The sequence below is a fragment of the Cetorhinus maximus genome, chromosome 1, assembly GCF_964194155.1.
Source record: "Cetorhinus maximus chromosome 1, sCetMax3.hap1.1, whole genome shotgun sequence".
Taxonomy (NCBI): Eukaryota; Metazoa; Chordata; class Chondrichthyes; order Lamniformes; family Cetorhinidae; genus Cetorhinus; species Cetorhinus maximus.
The window spans coordinates 235,970,952-235,991,071 of record NC_135879.1 but is presented as its reverse complement, the minus strand read 5'-3'; the positions used below and the strand labels follow the sequence as shown (position 1 = coordinate 235,991,071).

The 20,120-nt window shown below is 42.2% G+C and overlaps 1 protein-coding gene across 2 annotated transcripts in view; it reads left to right on the top strand.

Moving 5' to 3' along the window:
* dqx1 (DEAQ box RNA-dependent ATPase 1) overlaps positions 1–20,120 on the top strand; it is a 164,113-nt gene that overhangs the window by 109,242 nt on the left and 34,751 nt on the right. For both annotated transcript variants that reach the window (XM_078554678.1, XM_078554671.1), the window contains exons 6-7: positions 14,265–14,364; positions 19,175–19,330. In XM_078554678.1, the coding sequence (XP_078410804.1) occupies positions 14,265–14,364; positions 19,175–19,330 (256 nt within the window). The remainder of the gene's footprint in view (positions 1–14,264; positions 14,365–19,174; positions 19,331–20,120) is intronic.

Sequence of the window (20,120 nt, the reverse complement as noted above, 5' to 3'; positions counted from 1 at the left end):
GGCCTCCAGAGGAGGCCAAGATGGATCATCCACTGAGTGCTTCAGATTGTAGCAAATGCTTCAGCCTTATCTTTTGCACTAATGTGCTGGGCTCCCCCATCATTGAGGATGGGGATATTTGTGGAGCCTTCTCCTTCAGTGAGTTGTTTAACTGTCCACCGCCATTCATGACTGGATGTGGCAGGGCTGTAGAGCTTAGATCTGATCCGTTGGTTGTGGGATCGCTTAGCTCTGTCTATCACTTGCTGCTTATGCTGTTTGGCATGCAAGTAGCTGCATGCCAAACAGCATAAATGTTATAGCTGCACCAGGTTGACACCTCATTTTTAAGTATGCCTGGTGCTGCTCCTGGCATGCCCTCCTGTACTCTTCATTGAACCAGGGTTGATTCCCTGGCTTGGTGGTAATGATAGAGTGGGGGATATGCCGGGCCATAAGGTTACATGTGTTTGAGTACAATTCCAATGCTGCTGTTGGCCCACAGCACCTCATGAATGCCCAGTCTTGAGTTGCTAAATCTGTTTGAAATTTATGCCATTTAGCAGGATGGTAGTGCCACACAACACCATATAAAGTACCCTCGATGTAAAGGCAAGACTTGTCTCCACAATGACCGTGTGGTGGTCATTCCTACAGATATTGTCATGGACAGATGCATCTGTGGCAGACAGGTTGGTGAGGATGAGGTCAAGTATGTTTTTCCCCCTTGTTGGTTCCCTCACCATCTGCCACAGACCCAATCTAGCAGCTGTTGATAGTGGGGGATTCAGTGATGGTAATGCCATTGAGCATCAAGGGGCAATGGTTAGATTCTCTCCATTTATGGCTCAGCCAGCTCGGTCAGTAGTGGTGCTACTGAGCCACTCTTGGTGATGGACATTGAAGTCCCCCACCCAGAGTACATTCTGCACCTTTGCCACCCTCAGTGCTCCCTCCAAATGGTGTTCAACATGGAGGAGCTCTGATTCACCAGCTGAAGGAGGACAGTAATCATGTGGCTTCCTTGCCCGTGTTTGACCTGATGCCATGAGACTTCATGGGGTCCAGAGTCGATGTTGAGGACCCCCAAGACAACTCCCTCCCGACTGTATACCACTGTGCTGGCACCTCTGCTGGATCTGTCCTGCCAGTGGGATAGAACATACATGATGGTGGTGTCTGGGACATTATCTGTAACATATGATTCCGTGAGGCTGTTGCTTGACTAGTCTGTGAGACAACTCTCCCAATTTTGGCACAAGCCCCCAGATGTTAATAAGGAGGACTTTGCAGGGTTGACAGGGCTGAGATTGCCTGTGTCATTTTCGGTGCCTCGGTTGATGCCGGGTGGTCCGTCTGGTTTCATTCTGACTGTCAATCTGTCTCTGACTTTGCAGCGGTTTGACACAACTGAGTGGCTTGCTAGGCCATTAAGAGTCAACCATATGATAAGGTGGTTTCATGGTCATCATTAGACTTTCAATTCCAGATTTTTATTGAATTCAAATTCCACCATCTGCCATGGCAGGATTACGCCAGCCCCTCCCCCAGTGTGTATTGTGGTTCCTTAAGTAGTTGCTGCTAGTTGGTGCTCTTCACACAATGTTACAACTTTATTTTACACACTGAGCTTTGACCCTTTGTAACTTTTAAAATGTGCCCAGAAAACAGCCTTTATGTTTTTTTATTCATTTTTTTTATGGGATGTGGGCTTCACTGGCTTGGCCAGCATTTATTGCGCATCCCTAATTGCCTTGAGAAGGTGGTGGTGAGCTGCCTTCTTGAACTGCTGCACCCTAGGTGGCGTAGGTACGCTGACAGTGCTGTTATGGAGGGAGTTCCATGATTTTGACCCAGCAACAGTGAAAGAATGGCAATATATTTTCAAGTCAGGATAGTGAGTGGCTTGGAAGGGGACTTCCAGATGGTGGTGTTCCCATACACCTCTGTCCCTGTCTTTCTAGATGGTAGCATTCGTGGGTTTGGAAGGTGCTGCCTAAAGAGCCTTTGCAGTGCATCCTTTGTACTGCTGCCACTGATCGTCAGTGGTGCAGGGAGTGAATGTTTGTGGAAGTGGTGCCAATCAAGCAGGATGCTTTGTCCTGGATGGTGTCGAGCTTCTTAAGTGTTGTTGGAGCTGCACTCATCCAGGCAAGCAGAAGGTATTCCATCACACTCCTGGCTTGTGTCTTGTAGATGGTGGACAGAGCTTGGGAAGCCAGGAGGTGAGTCACTCACCGCAGGACTCCTTGCCTTTGACCTGCCCTTGTAGCCATAGTATTTATATGGCTAGTCCAGTTCAGTTTCTAGTGAATGGTAACCCCCAGAATGTTGATAATGGGGGATTCAGTGATGGTAGTGCCTTTGAATGTCAAGGGGTGATTGGTTAGATTCTCTCTTGTTGGAGATGGTCATTACCTGGCACTTGTGTGGTGCGAATGCTACTTGTCACTTGTCAGCCCAAGCCTGGATATTGTACAGGACTTGCTGCATTTGGACATGGACTGTTTCAGTACCTGAGGAGTCGCGAATGGTGCAATCATCAGCAAACATCCCCACTTCTGATCTTATGATGGAAGGAAGGTCATTGATAAAGCAGCTGAAGATGGTTCAGCCTAGCACACAACCCTGAGGAACTGCTTCAATGTAATATTTATAGAAAGGATTCGTTAAATTTTAATACTTGATAATATTGGCAATAGGAGCCCTTCAGCATCTTTATAAATTAAAATTTAAAAAACAGTTAAATGGAACTGGAATTGACTTCAGCATTTTCGTTCTTAATAATGCTTGTGAGGTCATTGAGTGGAAACAGCTTAGAGGAATTACTAAGCCTAATTGTTGAGGAAAGTGAATTGGCAGATTCGCAACCGAAGCAGCTTGGTAAAATATGCTATCCAAAGCTCTCCTCCCCATATAAACTCCACCTTGCCCAAAAGTTTGTAACTAACTCCCTGTCCTGAGTAAGCCACGCTCCCACAAAACTCATGGCTAAGTTTGCAGATGATACAAAGATAGGTGGAGGGACAGGTAGTATTGAGGAGGCGGGGAGAAGGATTTGGACAGGTTAGGAGAATGGGCAAAGAAGTGGCAGATGGAATACAACGTGGGGAAGTGTGAGGTGACGCACTTTGGTAGGAAGAATAGAGGCATGGACTATTTTCTAAATGGGGAGAGAATTCAGAAATCTGGCGTGCAAAGGGACTTGGGAGTCCTAGTCCAGGATTCTGTTAAGGTTAACTTGCAGGTTGACGTGGTAGTTAGGAAGGCAAATGCAATGTTAGCATTTATTTTGAGAGGACTAGAATATAAAAGCAGGGGTGTGCTGCTGAGGCTTTATAAGGCTCTGGTCAGACCACATTTAGAATATTGTGAGCAATTTTGGGCCCCGTATCTCAGGAAGGATGTTCTGGCCCTGGAGAGGGTCCAGAGGAGGTTCACGGGAACGATCCCAGGAATGAAAGGCTTAACATATGAGGAACGTTTGAGGACTCTGGGTCTATACTCGATGGAGTTTAGAAGGATGAGGGGGGGATCTGATTGAATCTTACAGAATACTGAAAGGCCTGGATAGAGTGGACGTGCGAAATATGTTTCCATTAGTAGGAGAGACTAGGACCCGAGGGCACAGCCTCAGAGTAAAGGGAAGACCTTTTAGAACAGAGATGAGTAGAAACTTCTTTAGCCAGAGAGTGGTGAATCTATAGAATTCATTGCCACAGAAGGCTGTGTATTTAAGACCGAGATAGATTGGTTTTTGATTGATAAGGGGATCAAAGGTTACGGGGAGAAGGTGGGAGAATGGGGTTGAGAAACTTATCAGCCATGATTGAATGGAGGAGCAGACCCGATGGGCCGAATGGCCTAATTTCTGCTCCTATGTCTTATGGTCTTATGGTCTTATTTGTCATCAACTCGGTAAATTATACAGCTCTTGTCCTGATTTACAAATTCCCCCGATGGTCTATGCAAAATCTTCTGGAAACGTGAGCCAACCCATGACTTCCTTCCTTCTAACTCTGATCCTGGACAAAGGGTTTTCAGCATTTTCTACTTTTTTACCTCCCTACCAATGTTCAAAAGTCACCTCAAAATCTTTCACTTTGACTGTGCGAATGTGGTGACGTATTGCTTATGGCCCTAGACTGTGATTGTGAGTGAAAAATCAACGGTGGCATATTGTGAAAATGAATTCATTAAATTTGTGGGACAGTGGAATCACAGCTCATGTGGAATCACATACAGCTCAGAAGGAATCATTCGGCCCATCATGCATATGCTAACTTCTTGAAAGAGCCATCTAATTAATCCCACTGTACTATTTCCCTGTAGCCTTGCAAATTCTCTCCCCTTAATGAAGGAATATTTAACCTGAGAACGATCTTTGATAACTATAAGTAAACAAGAACAATTACATATGCTTTATAGATTCTGAAAAAGTGCTCGACCGTGTTTACCACCAATAGCTAATAGCTGCTCAAATGTGACATTGCCAGTAAAGATCTGAGATTTATTGGGACCAAATAGTGAGCATCAGAGAAGATGGACAGTCATATGTTTCAAGTGAAGAGTACAACAAGGCTGTGTACCGTTGGCCAAAATTATTCAATTTTGTATTCCCGGGGTAAAAATTGGATCCAGAAAAGAAAAAGTCAAGATTTTGGCCATTTGATCAGATATGAAAAGCTACAAAGATCTCTCCTAGAGGGCAAAGTGGAAGGTAGCAGAAAGGGGGGTTGACCTAGGTGTAGTTGGATGACGGACGTCACTGTGCGGTTGCGGATGAGCTACAGTGGATGTGTGAGGATGGTGCGAGACAGATGAGCGTGACATACCATGACAGCAGTTCTCCTGGTAGAAGTAGCTACAAGCAGGGCAGGACAGGAATGACATTTAGAGGAGAAAACCTGCAAACCCTATGCTTCACAGCAGTTGCACACTACATGGTTGACTCATAATTCCCCAACTAAACATTTGATTGTAAAAACAATCAGTATGGACAAAAAATGTAGCCTGTCTGTGTCATTCATGTCCTGAAAACAAATAAGTGAAATGTTTGACATCTGCCCTCCTCTGCCAAGTGTCCTGGGAGGTTTATTTGTTTAAAGATGCAGTATAAAGGCAAGTTACTATTCATGAATCCGCTATTTCACTGGTATTGATTGATTCACTGGTATTTAATCAATTCTCCAAATCCCTACTCTAATTATCATGATATCAGTTGTTTAAAATAATAGTATATAGTGGAGGGAATTAGTATTAATTAAGTTCAAATAAATCCTTTTCTCTAACTTAATTTCAATATTCTTCCCCCCTCCTAACTTTTTTAATTCTTGCTCAGCTTTGATTTAATTCCGTCCTAAATGCAATAATTGACTAAAGCAATCCTTGAACTGACAGCTTTATATCTGAAAAAAGTCCTTCATGAATCTGTGTCCCTCTTGTCACTCATTCACGACTTGCCCCCCCCCCCCCCCCCCAAACCCTTTCATAATTTGAACACTTTGGATAGATTTCTTATAATTCTTCTCTATAAATACAACTCTTTTTTTAAGTCTCACTGTAACCATTTCCTCTTGTGCCTGGTCTTATTCTGGTGAATCAACATTGAAATGTACTCAAAGCTCCAATACTTTCTCTTATAATGGGGTTAACATAGGAAAATAAAAACTGAAAGGAGGAGTAGACTATACTGCCTCTCAAGCCTGCTCCACCATTCATTATGATCATGGCTGATCTTCTGCCTCAACTCCAATCTCCTGCTTGCTCCCCATATCATGTCAGTCCCTGATAGGCCAAAATTCTGTCCATTCAGCCTTCAATATATTCATCAATGGAGTTTCACATCCCTCTGAGGTAGAGAATTCTGAAGATTCAGAACGGGCTCAGTGAAGAAATATCTGCTCATCTCAGTTCTAAATGATTGACTCTTTATTCTGAAACTGCCTCCGTGTTCTAAATTCCCCAGCCAGGGGAAACAACCTCTTATTGTCTACCCTGGCAAGCCCCTTCAGAATCTTGTATGTTTCAATGAGATCAGCTCCCATTTTTCTAAACTCCATATATTGTAGGCCCATTTACTCAGCCTCTCATCATACAACAACCCTCTCATCCCAGAGACCAATCTAGTGAACTTTTGCTGTAGTACCTCCAATGCAAGTATATCCTTTCATAAATATGGAGATCAAAATTGTGTACAGTATTGCTGCGTACGTGTTCTCCAAAAGCAGACGTAATGTCCTGACTCTATCATTTTCTTGACTGTTTTATGACCTCTTATATTCATTTGTCATCTTTATGACTTGTCATGTTCATGAACTTAGTCAATACTTTAAAAATTTGAAACACAGTCTATTAAAATGGCCACTGCAAATCATGTGACCTCCTGGCTTCTGAGTGCTGACAATTCTGAGTCTCAAGTAAACACCTAATTAAACAAGGACATTCACAGCCATCCAGAGAATTCACACATCCTTTTGTCGAAGGATGGACTGTCAGCATTCCAGCTGGCTTGTCTTTCTGTTTCAGCATGGACAAGAAAAACATCGAAACTCAGTGTGTATTAGATGAATGTGAATGGATTCCTATCGACCTTCCATTGTATTACGATGGTCTCTTATGCAACCAAAGTGAATCAACCATGCTAACAAAAGAAGTTAAGGATTGTATTGGATCAAAGGAAGAGGCTTATAAGGTTGCCAGAAAAAGTGATAAACCTGAGGATTGGAAGCACTTTAGAATCCATCAAAGGAGGATGAAGAAACTGATTAAGGGGAGGGAGAACGTGAAAGTGGACTGTAAACCTTCTTTAGATATGTGAAAAGGAAAGGAATTAACAAAGACAAATGTGTGTCTATTACAGATGGAGAGAGGAGAATTTATAATGAAGGATAGGGAAATCACGGAGAAACTAAACAATTATTACGTGTCTGCCTTCACGGAGGAAGATACAGTACAAAAAATCTACCAGAAATACTAGGGAACCAAGGGACTTGTGAAAATGAGGAACTGAAAGAAATTAGTATTAATGAAGTGGCAGTACTCAAAAAATTAATTTGATTGAAGGTTAATAAATCCCCTGGGCCAGATGAGCTACATCCCAGAGTGTTGAAGGAGGCAGCTATAGAGATAGTGGATGCATTAATGATTATCTTTCAAAATACTGTAGATTCTGCAGACTGGAAAGTAGCAAATGTAACCCCACTATTTAAGAAGGGAGGGAGAAGGAAAATGGAGAACTGCAGACCTGTTTGTTTGAGGTCTGTTAGAATTTATTAAAGGATGTGATAACTGGACACCTAGAAAAATAATGATATGACTAGGCAGAGTCAACATGGATTTATGAAAGGGAAATCATGTTTGACAAATCTGTTGGAGTGTTTTTGAGGAAGTTACTTGTAGCATAGATAAAGATGGATGTGGTATTTGGATTTTCGGAAGGCTTTTCATAAGGTCCCACATAGGGGGTTGGTAAACAAAATTAGAGCACATGAGATTAGGGGTAATATACTGCTATGAATTGAGTTTCGGCTAACAGACAGAAAACAGTAGGAATAAACAGATCATTCTCAGGAGGCTGCAACTAGTTGGGTACTGCAAGGATCAATGCTTGATTCACAGCTGTTCACAAGTTATATAAATTATTTGGATGTTGGGACCAAATGTAATATTTCCAAATTTGCTGCTGATAAAAAACTAGGTGGGAATATAAGTTGTGAGCAGGATGCAAGGAAGCTTCAAGGGGATTTGGACAGGTTAAGTGAGTGGATAAGAATATTGCAGATGGAATACATTGTGAATAAGTGTGAAGTTTGGTAGGAAAAAACAGGCAGAGTATTTCTTGAATGGTGAGCTGTTGGGAAGTGTTGATGTCCAGAGGGGCCTGGGTCCTTGTTCATGAGTCACTGAAAGCTAACAGGCAGGTGCAGCAACAGAGATTCACCAGGCTAATCCCTGGGATGGTGGGATTGTTTTATGAGGAGAGATTGAGGAAACTGGGACTGTATTCTCTACAGTTTTGAAGAATGAGCGGCGACCTCATTGAAACTTAGAAAATTCTTACAGGGTAGATGTAGATAGGATGTTTCCCCTGGCTGGTGAATCTAGAACCAGGAAACACTGTTTCAGAATAAGGGGCAGGCCTTTTAAGAGATGGGGAGGCATTTCTTCACTCAGGGTGGCGAATTTTTGGAATTTTCCACCCCAAAGGGCTGTGGCAGCTCAATCATTGAGCATGTTCAAGACAAAAATTGATAGATATCTGGAGACGAATGACATCATCAAGAGATATAGGGATAGTAAAGAAAAATGGCATAGAGATAGATGATCAGCCTTGCTCTGTTTGAATAGTGTGCAGGCTCAATGGGATGAACAAGAACAAAGAAAAGAACACAAAAAAGTACAGCACAGGAACAAGCCCTTCGGCCCTCCAAGCCTGCGCCAATCGTATTGCCTGTCAAACTAAAACATTTTGCACTTCCAGGGTCCATATCCCTCTATTCCCATCCTATTCATGTCTTTGTCAAGCTGCTTCTTAAACACCACTATTGTACCTGCTTCCACCACCACCTCTGGCAGCGAATTCCAGACATTCACTACCCTCTGCGTAAAACAACTTGCCCCGCACATCTCTTCTAAAGATTTCTCCTCTTACCTTAAATCTATGTCACCTAGTAATTCACTCTTCCACCCTGGGGAAAATGCTTCTGACTACCTACTCTGTCCATGCCACTCATAATTTTGTAAACTTCTGTCAAGTCGCCCCTCAATCTCCGTCGCACTAGTGAGAACAATCCAAGTTTCTCCAACCTCTCCTCATAGCTAATAACCTCCAGACCAGGCAGCATCCTGGTAAGCCTCCTCTGCACCCTCTCCAACGCCTCCATATCCTTCTGGTAATGTGGCGACCAGAATTGCACACAATACTCCAAGTGTGGCGTAACCAAGGTTCTATACAGCTGCAGCATGACTTCCCAGCTTTTATACTCAATAGCCCTGCCGCTGAAGGCAAGCATGCCATATGCCTTCCTGACTACCTTATCTACCTGCGTTGCCACATTGTGACCTGTGGACCTGTACGCCCAGATCCCTCTGCCTGTCGATGCACTTAAGAGTTCTGCCATTTACTGTCTAATTCCTGCCTGTATTAGACCTTCCAAAATGCATTACCTCGCATTTGTCCGAATTAAACTCCATCTGCCATTTCTCCACCCAAGTCTCCAACCGATCTATATCCCGCTGTATCCTTTGACAATCCTCTTCACTATCTGCAACTCCTCCAACCTTAGTGTCGTCTGCAAACTTACTAATTAGCCCAGTTACATTTTCCTCCACATCATTTACGTATACTACAAACAGCACTGATCCCTGCGGAACACCACTAGTCACAGCTCTCCATTCAGAAAAGCACCCTTCCACTGCTACCCTCTGTCTTCTATGACCAAGCCAATTCTGTATCCATCTTGTCAGCTCACCTCTGATCCCGTGCGACTTTACCTTCTGTACCAGTCTGCCATGAAGGACCTTGTCAGAGGCTTTACTGAAATCCATGTAGATAACATCCACTGCCCTTCCATCGTCGATCATCTTTGTCACTTCCTCGAAAAACTCTATCAGGTTAGTGAGACACGACCTCCCCTTCACAAAACCATGCTGCCTCTCACTAATACACCCATTTGCTTCCAAATGGTAGTAAATCCTGTCACAAAGAATCTTCTCCAATAATTTCCCTACCACTGACATAAGGCTCACCGGCCTGTAATTTCCTGGATTATCCCTGCTACCCTTCTTAAACAATGGAACAACATTGGCCATTCTCCAGTCCTCTGGGACCTCACCCATAGCCAGTGAGGATACAAAGATTTCTGTCAAGGCTCCAGCAATCTCCTCCCTTGCCTCCCTCAGTACTCTGGGGTAGATCCCATCTGGCCCTGTGGACTTATCCACCTTAATATTCTTCAAGACGCCTAACACCTCTTTTTTGACCTCAACATGATCCAGGCTATCTACACACTCTTCCCTAGACAAATCAGCCGCTTAGTCCTTCTCTTTGGTGAATACTGATGAGAAGTACTAATTTAGTATCTCTCCCATTTCTTCTGGCTCCACACACAGATTCCCACCTCTGTCCCTGAGTGGGCCTACCCTTTCCCTGGCTACCCTCTTGCTTTTCACATATGTATAAAAGGCCTTGGGATTTTCCTTAATCCTGGTTGCCAATGACATTTCATGACCCCTTTTAGCCCTCCTGACTCCTTGACTAAGCTTCTTCCTACTTTCTTTATATTCTCCACGGGCTTCATCTTTTCCCAGCCTTCTAGCCCTTACGAATGCTTCCCTTTTCTTTTTGACTAATCTCACAATATCCTTTGTTATCCAAGGTTCCTGAAACTTGCCATACTTATCCTTCATCCTAGCAGGAGCATGCCGGTCCTGAATTCTTATCAACTGACGTTTGAAAACCCCCCCACATGTCAGTTGTTGATTTGCCCTCAAACATCCGCCTCCAGTCTAGATTCCTCAGTTCCTGCCTAATATTGTTATAATTAGCCTTCCCCCAATTAAGCACCTTAACCCGAGGACTCCTGTTATCCTTATGCACCAGTATCTTGAAACTTACTGAATTATGATCACTTTTCCCGAAATGCTCCCCTACTGAAACTTCGACCACCTGGCCGGGTTCATTCCCTAATACCAGGTCCAGTATTGCCCCTTCCCTAGTTGGACTATCTACATATTGTCTCAGGAAGCCCTCCAGGATGCACCTTATAAATTCTGCACCATTCAAACCCCTAGCACTAAGTGATTCCCAGTCAATATAGGGAAAGTTAAAATCACCCACAACAACCCTATTGCTTTTACATCTTTCCAAAATCTGCCTACACAACTGTTCCTCAATCTCCCGCCGGCAATTGGGAGGCCTATAGTAAACCCCCAACATTGTGACTGCACCCTTCTTATTGAATAGTTTACTCCTGCCCCTATGTTGCTATGTTCCTAACCTAGGCTGGGTGAATTTCAAAGTGTCAAATGATAACACAAGAGGTATAATCAATATACACCACCCCTTTTTTGGAAAACGGACTTTGAACTTGTCACATAGGAAGCCATTTTGTGGTATATTTTAAAGTAACATCAAAAAGCTGCTTAGAGACAGAGATCCATCAGACAGTCATCAAAGCAGCTGCAAGTCAACTAAGCAGCCAAGGTAATCAAGAGCCATATCTTGAAAGAGGGAGAAGGTCTCTCCCCAACCTGTTCCAACTTCAAGTTCACCTAAGAACCAACCTCCTGGAAAGCTGACTACAAGAGGCTTCACAGCTTACTGAAAATCCTCTGCTTTACAACGCCTTCACTTCAACCAAAGCAACAACTCATCTAAGAATTATAGGCTGCCCTGAAAAGGACTGAGACAATTATAAATTATAATTGCCATTTGGTAGTACGGAACTTGAGTATTTCTGAAAGAAGAGACATGCTATCAAAGCTTTCCATCTTGCACTCATCAGGATAGCTCACAAGAAATTATAATAATAATGGTAACAGTAACCAACAGTTTGTGTGAGAAGAGCATGCTGATTCGTTGGTATGTGGACTCTGATTGGCAGAGGCATTGTCATAGAGAATGCAGCATGAGCCATAAGCGCCCAACTTTGTTCAAATTCAAACCAGGCAAGTCCATTTTTTTTGGTCAAGGCATTGCTCTGGGGAACGAACCAGGGAATGACTGTTCCATAAGCTTTTGTTTAGTTGGAAAAGAACATGTCTGCATTTTGTGCCTTTTTCAACTAAACAAAGGTGTAGGGAACGGTCATTCCCCATGACAATGCCTTAATCAATCAGAGTCGACCTGCCAGTTTGAATTTGAACAAAGCTGGGAAGTTAACTGTTCCAAGCTGCTTTCTTCATGGCAATGCCTCCACCAATCAGAGTCCACTCGCCAACCATTCAGCACTCTCTTCTCATGCAGAATAAATTGCTCCCTGGCCATTTCTTCCGAGCTATCCTGATGAGTGAAAAATGAAAATCTTTGATAGCATGTCTCTTTTTTTTCAGCAGTTATAATTTTTTTCCTCATCTGTACCTATTTTTTGTGTGAGTGATAGTGTGGGTGAGTTGAGTGAGTCAGACCTCCGGTTTAAGCAAATGTATGATAATGAATAAGCTTTCTTATTTTTAACTTCACAAAAAGTTTTCTGTAATTGGACAATTGCTCTGGGGGTAAGACGACACACACACACACATAGAAAACACATTGATCACGGGCAGTAAGAAAACACAAGTTTGTTTGTATCCATACCCCTTTGGTCCTTCTCTTCATTAAGAATAATTAAAGTTTGAGTACCATTCCTGATTTAATTGCGTTTAGAAATAGTCAAAAGTCTGGTGTAGTTTATTCACCTGCAAATGAAATGGATGTCTTTGGAGCTTGAATTCTTGCTCACATTTAGATTTAATTCCTTCCTAAATGCAGTAATTGACTAAGCCACAGTAATCACATTTTAAAATTCAATCCTTATACCAACAGTTCTAAATCTGAAAAAAGTTCATTTAAACTCCTGCTATGTAACTGACCCTGAATCTGTGTACCCCTTGTCACTTATTCATGACTTACACCATCTCAATATTTTGCTTTGTAATGTGCCTTCGAAGGACCTTGGGACATTTTACTACATAAAAGACGCTATATAAGTTCAAGTTGTTGTCAACAGCAATTTGACCACAGAATACATCAAAGATAAGTATAATCGTATCCTCACATGGTGTCCGAAAGGAGTTGCCGAATAGTGGTCACAGCAGTAGCCTGGACCCATTCTATTCTCGCTAAATCAGGCAAAATCTAGCATCCATAGATCAGTTAATCAAACCTAGAATTTCCCTGTGAGATTCAGCTGCTCACTCAATAAACTCATTGAGATTGAATTACACAGAATTACATTGAATGTTCCTGATGGGCATATTTAGGTACAGATGTTCATGGCTCATTGACCCATTATCCTGTGCAGAAACATGACTGACACCTTTTAATGGAAACCAGTCAAACCATTTAACTGAGATGTTGATAACCATATTAAGATTGATTAATCATGACGCTTATTATGTATGTGCTGACGGTCTCCATTTTAAATTGTAAGCCATGTGTTATGATTCCGGTAGAGACCAGTAATGTTTGCATTTGCTTTTGGATATCAAAAAGCCCAGGTAATGAATCCACAAGGTTCATAGTTTAAAATGAAAGAATTTTACTGCATGAAAATCAAAGCACACACATACTAAGAAACACACTCCGTCTTAACTTGTCAGTTACATTAAAGCTATTAAAAGTGCAATAAATGTTACTTATACTCTAAACACAACTTCTTAACTTTCCTCCTACACCCGTTTGACTTACACCACCTCAAACTCAAGCAGATATTTATCAGAAATTGGAAGATTAACCATTTGGCCTGAGTACTGTTTCAAAGATTCATGTAAGGGCTGAAATTTCTTGGGCCTTCTGTTTACTTCAGGCAAGGTTGTCCCTTCAAATCTCCTCCAACCACCACAGACTTGTAGACTCACATTTCAACACAGGCGTCGCTAGCATCTTTAGCGTAACCATTGCAGGTCAGAATTTTCCTGGTTCTGATGTTCTGTAACTTGGGAATTTTGTATCTAAACCTCTCTTTCTTTCCCTTCCCAGCTTGGCTAAACCAGAAGTCCAACTCACTGTTAGTAGTTAACAAGTGTTTTAAACTCTTTTAGCCAGTACCCAAAATTTCAACTGAATTCTCCTGGAGAAATTTCCCTGCTCGGCAGCCATATTGTTCTAAACTAAAAACTAAAACCCTGCTTGAAACCATAGCTGCACACAATTTACTACCCCCTATAATTAACTTCTCGTTGAACCCTTTTCCTATTGTTTATCTTTCAGGCAACTTGGTCACATGATCAGTTACTGAGAGCCAGTTTGCTTTACAAGAATTCCCTTTTCAGAGATTAATGGGACCATTACCCCAACATAAAATATAGGTTTCTCCCCAAAAGCACATAGGCCATCACACTTGTTAAATTCAGGAGTGTGTTGATTAATAAACAAAATACTACTGCTTGCTTAAATTTATATTGTTCGTTAATCTCTCTTAACTTTATAAATGAAGTACATGTTTTTCTAGCTTTTTTTCAGTTTCTTTTCCCACCAAATCCACTGGCTAAACCTGTGGAAATGAGTTCTGCGAGATATATCCGGTGCATAAAGTCTTAATTGTTAGGCTGTATTTACTAAACATATTTTCTCTTTCCCCCAGGTGTACAATCCTCGCATTCGGGCTGATTCTCAGGTTATTCAACCAATTAGTAAGAGCCAGGCTGAGCTAAGGTGGCAGAGATTAGGCCACATCTGCCCAGGTAAGAAATGCTGGCGAGTAAAATGTCAAAAATCAGTTCACAGTAAAGTGTGCAGAGGATCCACCAGGTATTCTGCACTGCACTGTTGCATTTTTCTTTGGCTGTGCAAGTGAGTCAAAAAAACAGTAGAAATTATGTGTAGCTTCATAATTTAGGAATATTTTCAGATTGTTAATTTTAACATACAAACACTAAATATGTTGATACAGATTCCTCTGTGAATTATTTTTAGGAAAGCTGTGACACAGTGAAGCTTTTTTGACTGATCTTGTATTAGCAATTGCAGCACCCATAGGATTACAATTGATTATGATTGCATGATCGTTTGATAGACTGTAGATGGTTAGTGTTTGCTTGAAGGTTGTACCTGTGCAGCAAAAGGTATTAAATGTGCTACAAAAACAGAAAATGCTGCAAAAACTCAGCAGGTCTAACAGCATCTGTGGAGAGAAAAACAGTGTTAACATTTCGAGTCCGTCATACGGATTGAAATGTTAACTCTGTTTTTCCCTCCACAGATGTTGTTAGACCTGCTGAGTTTTTCCAGCATTTTCTGATTTTGTTTCAGATTTCCAGCATCCACAGTATCTTGCTTTTATCTTAGTATTAAATGTGTTAGTGTCTGTACATGTGGAGCTTGCTTGCACGATTCTACCTAACAATGGCCCTAAAAGCTGTCAGGTTAAGTGTTAATTTCCAACAGTCTCAGGCAGTTCAAAGTAAAAACAATGTGAGATGAGCTTCTGGCCACATCTGTGCCATCACTAAGAACATCTATTTCCACATACATAACAACTCCTGACTTCATGCCAGCCTTCGCTTTTCTGCTGCTGAAACACTCATTCATGCCATTATTACCTGGAGTCTTGACTATTCCAACATACTCTTTTCCAACCTCCATAGACTTGAGATCATCCAGAACCCTGCTACCCATGTTCCAACTCACACCAAGCCCTGCTCACCTATCACCCCTATGCTTGTTAACCCATATTGATTCCCTGTCAAACAATAGCTTGATTCTAAAATTCTTTCCTTGTTTTAAAATCTCTCATTGGCTTCACCCCTCCCTATCACCATAATCTCCTCCAGAATTACAACCCTTCAAGATATCTGTGCTCACAGAATTCTGGCATCTTGCACAGCCCTGATGCTAATTGCTCCACCATTGATAGCCATACCTTCAGCTGTGAAGGCCCTAAGCTTTCTAATTTCCTCCTAAACCTCTATGCTCCACTACTTTCCTTCCTTCTTTTAAGACACTTTTTGACCAAGATTTTGGCCATCTGCCCTAATATCGCCTAATGTGGCCTGGTGTCTAATTTTGCTTTATAACATCCCTGTGAAGAACCTTGAGATATTTTATTACATTAAAAATGCTAAATAAATGTAAATTGTTGTACAGAAGTATGTAGTGCTACTGCCTTGAGCTTCTCAACTGGAAAATAAACTTTTTAATGTGCTCCTATTACATGGGTGTTTTGGCTTTGGCATAGTCGGTTGAAATTATACTGTACAGATGCTGTTTGTTGGACTGGATCTGAGAGAGAACATACCTGCCTGCTGTTTGGTACCATACACTGGTCAGAAGCAGAGGCACTGACTCTGGTGACAATAGTGGGTCTACAATGCCACCAAAGTAAACCAGGCTGTTTATGTTTTCAAACCCAGGATGAATCAGAAGAGCAACCTGCTTGTCATCAACTGCATTTTAATCATTTTAATAATATGATAGCGCCCCATTTCTGTTTATTAAGAATTTTTAGCTTAATTTTGAAACTTCCCTCTGTGCTAGATGTTTTAACTGATGAGATCTTTCCAGTTGGTGGAATCTGGGCATATGATGCCCAGGAAATTTTGCATTCAACTATTTTTCTGGTCAGGTTTTGGAAAGTGAAAGAAGGCAGTGCTCAAAATTACAAGCAGACTTCATGTCTGTGGGTGGTTTTACAATGTGTGATACATGAAACCCACAAATAATGTCAGCATACCCAATTCTCCAATGTAAGTTGCAGCTTAAATTTCTGTCATGCAGAAGTATCCTTTACATGCAACGCGGGTTGTGAAAGGGCGAACAGTAAATGTCAAACAAATTGATGGGCAGTACTTTGTGACATGCGTTCTAGATTCATTTAACTAGTGTATGGTACTGTTGAATAGTCTTACTTTCCAGGTTCCCTAAAGTATTCTGGTTTTGCTCATCTCTTTTTCCTAGATGCTGCAGGTATGTATTCAAAGTAGATCCTGACCTCCATTTGGCATAATGCACTGCTATCTTAAAGGGAACTGCTGTGGAGGGAAAAACCATCTCCAGTAGAGTGGTTCACATCCACAGCCATCATAGGAACAGGAGTAGGCTGTTTGGCACTTCCAGCCTGCTCCACCGTTCAATAAGATCATGGTTGATCTAGTTGTGATCTCAGTTCCACTTTCCTGTCTGTCCCCATAATCCTTGACTCCCTTGCTTAACAAAAATCTATCTAACACTGCTTTAAATAAATTCAAAGACCCAGCCTCCCTACTTTCTGGGGAAGAGAATTCCACACAGCAACGATCCTTTTGGTGAAAACATTCCTCCTCATCTCTGTCTTAAAAGGGAGACCTCTTATTTTTAAACTGTGTCCCCTAGTTTTAGTCTCCCCCATATCCTCTGGGTATCCACCCGATCAAGTCCCCCTCAGGACTTTATATGTATCAATAAAATAACCTTTCATTCTTCTAAACTCCAATGGGCATAGACCTAACCTGTTCAACTTTTTTTCATATGACAACCTCTTCATTCCAGAAATGAGTCCAGTGAACCGTCTCTGAACTGCTTCCAAAGCAATTATATATTTTTTTAAGTAAGGAGACCAAAACTGCACACAGCACTCCGGATGTGGTCTCATCAAGGCCCTGTACCATTTTCGTAAAACTTCCCCACTTTTATTTTCTATTCCTCTTGCAATAAACACCAACCTTCCTGATCACTTGCTGTACCTGCAAACTAATTTTGTGATACATGTACCAGGACACCTGGATCCCTCTGTACCACCGAGTTCTGCAATCTTTCCCCATTTAAATAGTATACTGCTTTTCTATCCTTCTTGCCAAAGTGAACAAGTTCATATTTACCCACATTATGCTCCATCTGCCAAATTTTTGCCCACCCAATTAACCTGTCTATACCTTTTTGCAGAACCTCTACCTCCTCTTGGCAACTTACTTTTCTACCTATCTTGGTGTCATTGGCAAATTTAGCTGACATACATTGTCCCTTCATCAAACAAATTGTTTACTTCCTTTGTTTGCACAGGTATCCAGTTCTGCACAAACATCTTTTTCCTCCTGTAGAAGAAAACTGAACTGGGGTTTATGGGAGTGGACAAACACACATAAAATGGGAGATCTAAGACAAAGCTCCCCTCCCTTGCTTCCTATCTGCTAAATCTTTTTAAAAATAAGTTTGCATTTATATAGTTCTTTTTCTGACCAACAGATGCCTCAAAGCACTTTACAGCCAATGAGCTGCTTTTGAAGTATAGTGTTGTAATGTAGGAAATCAATACAGCTTGCAAATTCTCCAAACAATTGGAGCCAATAACCCTTTAACATTTTCACAGCAGTACTTTAAGAACTACCACGTGTATAAGATATGTCTCCTACTTATTAAGCATTCTGCCAGGAGCTGAGCCAGCAAGGAAGTAACCAAGGTCAACTCTCTCTGCTCCTTGCTCACTGTGACACAACTGGCTAATGAACCTTACAGTCTTTTGGTCTTGCCCTCCTTCGGAGCTTATAGTTCTAATATTGCACTTTCACTCAGAGCATGACATGCAGTGAGGATAGCATGCTTGGGAGCAACAGGTGGCTTTGGAACTAAGCTTTTTACCATGAGAGTTTTCCTCGTCTCATGTCTTGGCTCTGTTGTAGTCAGTGGAGGTTGATTGCTACAATTAGTCAATAATTTCATTATCGTTACACTCCCTGAAGTGGTCCAGCAAACCACATAGGGCAACTATGAATGGGTGACAAATGCAGCCTTGCCAACATTGCCCACATCCTGTGAACACTTTTTCAATTGAAAGAAAACTTTTTTAAAAAGAAGGGTCTTCAAAAGTTATTTTTAAAATCAGGGAAGGGACAAAGTGGAGATGCTATTGGAATTTCTATTTACCAGCCAAAGTGAGCACCATTAAGTAGTCATATGTTAGAGGTGCACACTGTTTGGGCAGAAACATTAGGAAGTGGCAAGAAAATGGCATTGGCAGCAGGTGTGATCCCAGTGCAAGACCTGGGATCATTGGCTCACTCATTTAGGCTAGGGAATTCCATTGGGAGGTATCTCCCACAGATAAAATTACAGAGCCCTAATTAAACAGAGCTACTCAATAGAATGTCCTGTTTCTAGTTTTAATAAGTGTGCACACAGATCAGTGGCAGGTGAAGCTTTAATTCAGACAAATGCAAAATACTGCCCATAGGATGGAAAAATAAGAAACATCCCTTTCCTCTGGTATGGAAAGAGAATTTGGAATCTTAGACTGAACATTAAACATGGCTGCACAATGCAGAGCAGCAACCAACAAAGCTAACTAAACTGCAGAGTCAAAAATGTCCCATTTCAGGTGACAAGACATTGGAGGTGGTGAAGAGAAGAACCACGAGTCCAAGCCTTGTGGCCAAGAGTATGAGTTATGAGGAAACGATAGAAATCTGGGCTAGTCCGAGGTATACAAGGTGTATTGCCTGAAATATAGTGTTTTGCACCAGCAAGAGAAGGAAACAGGGCTTTTAAAGGAGCTGTTTAACATTGTGTATTTATTTTTTCCAGGGAAGTGCTTCCGCTTGTACTCCAAAGCATTCCACAATGAGATGCCAGATGTTCCACCACCTCGGGTGTCTGAAACAAACCTCAGTCACCTGGTGCTTCTGCTGAAGAGGCTAGATATTGCGGATATGGGACAGTGTGACTTTTTGGATAGGCCAGGTAAAGGCAACACAGCAGTTTGTATGATGCACATGTTGACCTAGAACACAGCCAAATAGAATATCCAGTTATGTTAAAAACTAGTTACAGATAATTATTGAAATGCACTTCTTAGGAGAGAAGTGCATCTCAAAATTAATTCCCCTCTTTTTTTTGTACAGTTTAATTCTTTAGAACATAAAAAATAGAAGCATGAGTAGGTAATTTGCCTTTTGAACTTGTTCCATCATTAAATACATTCATAGCTGATCTTCTACCTTAACTGTACCTTCCTGCAGTAGTCCCATATTCCTTAATTCTTTTGGGCAGAATTTTCTGGATGGCGGAGTGGGCGCGGGCAGGTGTGGACCTGATCGCTGCTCGCAATCGGGTCCGTGCTGGCAGGCCAATTAAGGCCCGCCCAGCTACTTCACGACTCCCATGCATAGCGGGAGTGGGCGGGCAGCGGCGGGCGCGCTCAGCCCGCCGGGTCCAGTGGGAACTCGGCAGCCTGTTTAAAGGAAGGCCTGGCAGCCTTGGAAAGACTGCTCACAATGGCTGGCCGAAGGGCTCTGCAGAGGGGCAATGGAGGTTATGCAAGTCTGGAGGGTTGGCCATCGGGGCAGGCCAGGCCGGAGGGTAGGGCAGGGGGCCAGTGTGCCCTTCGTTTTTCCGATGACTGCCTTGCTGCCCTCCTCAAGGAGATGGCAGCATGGCGGGAGGTGCTGGTTCCCCAGGATGGGAGGAGGAGGCCTCCCCACATGATGAAACGTGCCTTGGGGGAGGTGGCGTAGGTGCTAAGCTCCCGCAA